General features: G+C 40.2%; 1 protein-coding gene across 3 annotated transcripts; it reads left to right on the plus strand.

Moving 5' to 3' along the window:
- Positions 1–325: 325 nt before the first annotated feature.
- Positions 326–6,718, plus strand: taf15 (TAF15 RNA polymerase II, TATA box binding protein (TBP)-associated factor). 3 transcript variants are annotated; one of them, XM_083525902.1, is made up of 16 exons: positions 326–442; positions 1,139–1,172; positions 1,347–1,392; positions 1,494–1,560; positions 1,649–1,745; positions 1,816–1,946; positions 2,140–2,323; positions 3,662–3,696; positions 4,222–4,254; positions 4,369–4,478; positions 4,562–4,691; positions 4,775–4,879; positions 4,986–5,061; positions 5,794–5,873; positions 5,974–6,124; positions 6,217–6,718. In XM_083525902.1, the coding sequence occupies exons 1-16, from the start codon at positions 433–435 to the stop codon at positions 6,254–6,256; spliced, it is 1,329 nt and encodes a 442-aa protein (XP_083382028.1). In that variant the 5' UTR covers positions 326–432; the 3' UTR covers positions 6,257–6,718. The 3 variants fall into 3 exon arrangements, with proteins under 3 accessions (XP_083382028.1, XP_083382029.1, XP_083382030.1); XM_083525903.1 differs by lacking the exon at positions 3,662–3,696; XM_083525904.1 differs by lacking the exons at positions 2,140–2,323; positions 3,662–3,696.
- The last annotated feature ends 133 nt before the right edge of the window (positions 6,719–6,851 follow it).

Here is a 6,851-nt window from a genome sequence, read left to right on the forward strand (position 1 = left end):
TGTAGCTTTAATCAATAAATAATAAATCACAAAATAAAACGTAAATGTTACTATTTTACGTTTATATTGACTACGTAACAGGCACCCAAAGCTGTGAATGCCTGTTGAAAGCCTTGAGTCACGTGATCATTTTAGGCGCTAAGACTGTACCATTTTCCCACTATTCTTTATATGACAATTTCAAATATTTTCTATTTACATAGGTTTTTGCACATGCATTACGCGTAAGTGAATACGTTTTAGATGTAGTTAATTTGATTTTCTACCCAATGAAGATGGTTTATTTCAAAATGAAACCGCACTTATGGATCAGGTGAAATGGTATTTCCCAACAGCGCGTCACTGTTCATAAATACTGCAGTGTGCTCTGTGGCGCTGTTGACTTTTAACGTTAAAGACGGAGTAGAGGTTATTTTAATTTTATACCGAAATATGGCGTCGGGTAAGAGCTATTTTAATATCTATAATCCATATCCGAGAAGTTTGAGTGAAATAATTTTTGATTATCGAAAAAAATATATACATATATGTGGGCTTCTTTGTGACTTATGAAGAAATAATAGGCGTCTAGTTCGTTAGCAAAAGGCGGAGCCGTCGGCCTCGTGTAGCCGAGCTAGCTTATGGTTTTTAGGTCGCGCATTCTTATGAAGAGGGATATAAATTGACTGTATTACGTGTTTTGGAAGTTTTGGGTAATAATGTAATGTTTAAATGACTGTTTTGACGTTGGACTCGTATAAAATATACGTTATATTGATGTGTATTGCCGCCGCCATTTTTGTTCCGCGGCGTGGTGTTTTTTTTTCCGTCAAATTACCTAGCTACACTAATACTGCAGAGGGGAATCGGTATGGGTTTGCTGCTAAATATTGCGATATTCTTAGATATTTGGGCGACATGGAACGTGAAATTTTCATTTGGGAAAATGTATTTAAAAATTCGGTATTTGAAAATGGTCATTTTATCCGGCTGGCGTATTAAAAGCTGTAGAGGAAGCCATTAGGCCTTCGCCTTCTCTCCGGCTTTAGACTGGTACAATGATTTCCAGGAAGCGGATCTTTAATCAACATGTTCGAGGTTTTGTAGTCGTTGTAAATGTGACCCTGTTTATTGCTTTCTCGTCTTGTTTGTACCTTAGATTCGGGCTATGGGCAGCCAGGAGCCCAACAAAGGCAAGTGATCAGCCATTGTTGCTGTATTTTTATTTTTTTTTACCTTCAGTAATGCATTTCTAACATCAGAGTTATGACTCCTTGAGACTGGATTTGCACCTTGTGTTTCCAGTATATATTTTGAACTACTTTTAATGATTTTTAACTTCTTCCCTTCCTCTTGAACCTTTATAGCTATGGATCTTATGGTGGATCACAGAGCTATCAGCATGGTGCGCAGGTAAGAGCCAATGCTGATCTTGTTAAATCAATCTCATCTTGATTGCTTAGGTCTAAATCCCAGACAAGTGTTCTTACGTGTATGTCTTTGTTCTTTTTTAGGCCTATGGACAAGGTAATGGAAGTAGCTCATATGGTGGACAGAGTTACGAGGGTTATGGACAGTCGGGTATGTGTAGAAGGCGTCTTGTGGCAAGCCTTTTTTCCTCTTCTTATAAATTCGACTCACATTTCTTTACTTCTCTTCCACTGTGTAGAGAGTTTCAGTCAGCCGTCACAAGTTTATGGCTTTGGACAGCAACCACCGCAGAGTTATGAAGGTTATGGGCAGCCAAGCTCGGAGTCTTCATCGGGGTACGAGTGTTTTTATTTAATGTAAATGTCAAATAGTTATTGTAATCTAACAAGAGCTTGTTTGGCCCAGGTATGGAGACAAGTCTTATGGGCAGCAAAGCTCTTATGGACAGCAGGGCTCATACGGTCAGCCCTCTGAAGGAGTACCGACTGCTGGATCATTTGGAAGTCCGTCAGCAGGTTACGGAAGACGTACTGAAGGTAAAGTCTACTTGCATCGTGTACATTCTTTGTGAATAGTAATTTCTCACTGCTATGCATCAAAATACTGACTGGCTTTGTCCTTTAGTGTTTAACTTGGTTTATGAATGATTAAGGATTATAACGGCATGTTAAAGATTGTCCAGCTGGTTCGGAATTCTACTACAGATAGGCTTTGCCTCCTTGTTTCCAGGTGATAGCAGGCGGTTTGGTGGTGGTGGTGGTAGTGGTGGTAGTGAAGAAGGAGGCAACAGGTCTGAGGGGTACAGGGGCCGAGGGCGTGGTGGCTTTGACCGCGGAGGCTTTGACCGTGGCGGTTATGATCGTGGTGGCTTTGACCGGGGTGGAAGAGGAGGAGGTCTGCCCTCAGGTGTGGGGTAAGTCTGAAAGCCTACCCCCCCATGAGGTACCATTATGTTCTGCTTGATGAAAGTGCACAAATCTTCATCTAACAGTAGATAATTCCTCATTTCATCAGTCACATATGCTATTTAGAGCATTCTAAATGGCAGTGGCCCTGAAGTTCTTTTTTTTTCAGTACAACACAAACCTGGTCTGAAAATGTATTGGTAGGTTACTGTGCTGCCTTAAGTTTCTCACATCAATGTTGATTTATGTTCATTTATTGGAATTGATCCAACATGAACTGTTATTTAGTGGGGGTAATTGCTTTAGCGTTATTTGGTATTGTAGATCTTGCTTTGGGTGAGGGGACACCCTTGTGTGCTCTACACAGAATATATTTGCTTCTACAATTACAAGAAAACATGAATCTACATTTTCGAAATCAGTTTTTAAAATGGCTGATCACAGGTTTTGCTCAGGACACAGGTTGCTGCAACATATACTTGGCTGGTATTTTGATTTGTTAATATTAACCTCCTGAGATGACCATTTTTGCTTTGGTCAACTTGCCCTTTTGAGCTCTAAAAGGGTGGTGAACAAAACTTTGTTACACAGAATAGTTACAGCAATTTGTTTATATTTGATTCTGGAGGTCCCTCTTAAGCCAGATGTCTTTCAGTTTATAGGACTTTCTTCCCACTAAGCAAAACGGTACTTTTTGTTTGTTTTCCGAAGTGAAACAAATGGGCCTGAGTAGAATATTTAAAAGCAGTGCCTTTGTACTTTTGGGTATGTGTTCAAGATGTTAAATGCCACAGAAGCGCAAGTTCATCATTCAGTTATTCCCCATAGAACGGTGTAATGAAAGTGTTGTATTTCTTTTAAACATGGAGTCGAATGCTTTTGTGTTAACATGGTCTACATTTTATACTACAGGTATCAAAGTGAATGAAATTAAACTTGGACCTCAACCATTGGAGCTCATATAAGCACTCAATGGAAGAAAATAGGGCGCTCAACTCGAGTGCCTCAGCTAGTGTGTAGACATCTAAATTTAGACACAATCCTGCTATGAGGGGGCTGGAGGTAATCCTCTATGCTCTGCTCGGTTTTTGCTAAGAAGAGCAGTAAATACTAATTCGGTTGATTAACCCAATTCTAAATTGGAAGAAAGTAAAATGTCTCTCGATTTTTCAATTATTTTCACTTGCACTATTGGCGCAACTCTTAGGCAGTGTATTCATGAACGGGAGACATTACCTGTTGATGAACTTGAACCATGACAGGACACAATGCACATAAGTGGGGAGTCTTGAGCTCCCAGGTTGCGACAAAGGAAAGCCATCATATCTTCCATTTTTCCTCTGCAGTGGTGGTGACCGTGGTGGCTACAAAAATTACGGTGGTAAGTGATGAGCATCAGAACTGTCTCAGTTGGGGAAATTGAGGAGAAAAAAAAAAAGTTTAACTGGCAAAAGAACAGTGAACTCTTGACAGCCACCTTTTTGGACTGACAAAAAAAGCAAATCTCTCCCGCCATTGTTAGGTTTTCCTTCTGGTAAATGCTGTTGGGTTAAAATGTAACGGCTCATTTTACTGGTAATGGTATTGTTGCATGAGGACTTTTGACTAAAAAAATAATAATGCCAGCGTTCTGGATGCCAGCCGTGCCTATGGCGAAGAAGGAGCACATGGCTTTAGCAGAAGTTTTTATAAGGGGGTTTATAATTAATGCACAAGAACATTGGTGGTATTACATGGTGTGGACAAAGGATGCAGCCATTTGATGAAACCTGGTGTACAGCTGTCAAAAGTCAAGAATATCCTTATAGCCACTTTTTTTCTTAGATGTTGAATAATTTGCGATCATTACATAAACTTTAAGTTGCTCATGACTTTCCTTTTCCTCTCCTGTCTTCCTGTTTTTCAGGACCCAGAGAGTATGGTCAACGGGATGATTCAGGTATGGCATGTGGATTTCATCCCAATGTGTTTCAACTTTGTCCTGTATCTAGAAGTCTTCTTGTTTTGGATACATATTGGTTCAAATATAATAAAAACAACTTGTTTCTTTTAGGCGAAGAGCAAGACAACTCTGACAACAACACAATCTTTGTCCAAGGACTTGGAGAGGATGTCACAACTCATGAAGTTGCTGATTTCTTCAAACAAATTGGAATAATTAAGGCAGGTTTAATGATTGCTTCTGCCTTGGTACAGACTTTGTAATGCCGTACCACTTATTGTGATTTTATCCTTATTTATTTTAGCTGAATAAAAAGACTGGCAAACACATGATTAACCTGTACACTGACAAGGCCACCGGCAGACTAAAGGGCGAAGCCACAGTCTCGTTCGACGATCCTCCTTCTGCTAAAGCTGCTATTGAATGGTTTGATGGTCAGGTTTTTTTTAATTGTTTATGTGGTATCTGATTCCAAAGCCCCAATTGTCGCCATAACCTAGTCCTGTATGAATTTCAGGCAAAGAATTCAATGGAAAGCCCATTAAGGTGTCCTTTGCCACCAGACGAGCGGAGTTCTCACAGAGAGGAGGAGGAGGAGGAGGCAGCGGGAGAGGCCGTGGTGGTGCGTTGTTTAGAACTTTAGCTTGTAGTTAAGCCTGATGAGCTTAACTGAGATGAACGTGCTTTTGCATTTTTGGAGAGCAAAGTAACACTTGTTACCCTCAAAGGTTTCAGAGGCCGAGGAGGCTTTGGTGGAGGTCCCAATTTTGACATTAAAGGAGGAGACTGGCTTTGTCCCAACAGGTGAGGGGAATATTTTTAAGAAATTTGATTTGAAGAATGAGCTTAAGAGCTCTGTGCCTCATGGTTCTTATCTTGGACGGTTTCTTATTGTCTAGCTGATTTGGTGTCTGAATACCTGCCTGCAATATGCCAGTGGTTGTTTTTGTTTTTTTCCCCTCCCCTCCCTTTACTGACTTTATTTACAATGACAAACATGGATTACCGTGTATCCTGTGGTGATTTTGCACATTGTGCATGTTCTGAATTTTCCAGTTTTGGTCTGAGCACTAGGGGGCAGTAAAGTCACATTTTTATGTATAAAGCACGTTTAGCTGTTTGACTGTTAAGAGTGCAGTACAAAGTATTGAATTCAGACAAACATGACATTTTTAGCTTATGATTCAGTATACAGAAGTTTCAAGATGTGAAATGGATTCAGTAAGGATTTGGTGTGAAGCAGAGCCTAGGTCCTGCAAAGTAGCTGCCATCCACACTTTTTTTCCTTCCAGGGAAATGAAAATAGCTTTTAATTCTCAATGTTTTGTACGTTGCATAGACCGATTTCAATTCAATATCTATCCATGTTTTTTTCAAACTGACATCTTAAGCACTTTTCAGGTTGTATACCCTGGTGCCTATTAACAGAAGTAAAGCTGCAGTGAGACTACAAACCAATAAGTTGCAGCTTTGCCTTTAATGTGTCTATTTATATGTTGGTAGGTTTGTGGTGATTAAAAAAATTTCTCGTTTTAGCTCTTGTGGAAACATGAACTTTGCCCGGCGATACGAATGCAACAAATGTGGAGCACCAAAACCTGGAGATAGTTTTGAAGGTTAGTGAGAAGTGCTATAATGGTATGTGAGGAGCACGGGTTGCAGTGTTTCAGTGCTACCCCAGCTATGATGTACTGCAAATTTTGCTGTTTACTACAGATCGTGGCAGTAGAGGTGGAGGTGGCAGCTACGGTGGTGATCGTGGTGGCTACAGAGGTGGAAGAGGTGGTTTCAGAGGTGGAGACCGTGGTGGTTACGGTGGAGGTGGAGAGCGTGGAGGCTATGGTGGTGGATACAAGATGGGAGGAAGGTAAAGACCCCTGCACTAATTAATTTTTTACTGCAAAAAACATTGGATACAAATATTTGTTTTTGTTAAATGCTTTTTGTTTTGTCCTGTAGAGGGGAGCACAGAGAGGAAAGAAGAGACCGGCCCTACTAAAGGATTAGGAGACATTATTCTAATCCAGGAAGCTGGAGAGGGAGGGAGGGCGGGAGGGAGGGGATGTAATATGGGGAATTAAAGTAAAGGATGGGTCCATTTTTCCACAGTCTGCATAACTCTTTGGCCAGACAGTCTCATGTATTGCTTGCAGTGGCTGTTTTTCCCAGTAGGATAATTGTTCATCAACTATTTAAGCACTCTGGTTTGAGAACTGGGAACAGGAAGCGGGGGGGAGGGATATGGGGTGCTAAAGGTGATTTTTGCTATTTTTGTTACTTTCTTTTAATTTCCTCAACCTGGTAGAATTCACGTTAAGTATGTGGTAGACATAATTGTGTATCAATTTCTTTTTTTTTTTTCTTTTTTTTTTTTTCTTTTTTTTTTTTTTGTAAGACAAATGAACTGTTTTACTTGGGATTTTCCTGTTTGGAAGTGATATTAAACATGATTCTAATCTTACTGTGTGACTCTTTGGTTTTGCTGGGCTGATGAGCTGGAGGAGCATGTCCTTTTGGTTTTCTTTAGCAATTTATTTATTTGCTGTTCTTTCAAGCTTGCTGGCTTGGATTTGATAAGGTTTGCCAGTGTAACC

Source organism: Silurus aristotelis (genome assembly GCF_946808225.1).
Source record: "Silurus aristotelis genome assembly, chromosome: 22".
Taxonomy (NCBI): domain Eukaryota; kingdom Metazoa; phylum Chordata; class Actinopteri; order Siluriformes; family Siluridae; genus Silurus; species Silurus aristotelis.

Excerpts from the sequence above, each read along its gene's own strand:
- taf15 (XM_083525902.1), top strand. Across the intron at positions 1,561-1,648 it reads CGAGGGTTATGGACAGTCGG|AGAGTTTCAGTCAGCCGTCA; the intron begins GTATGTGTAGAA and ends TCCACTGTGTAG. Across the intron at positions 5,062-5,793 it reads GACTGGCTTTGTCCCAACAG|CTCTTGTGGAAACATGAACT; the intron begins GTGAGGGGAATA and ends TTCTCGTTTTAG.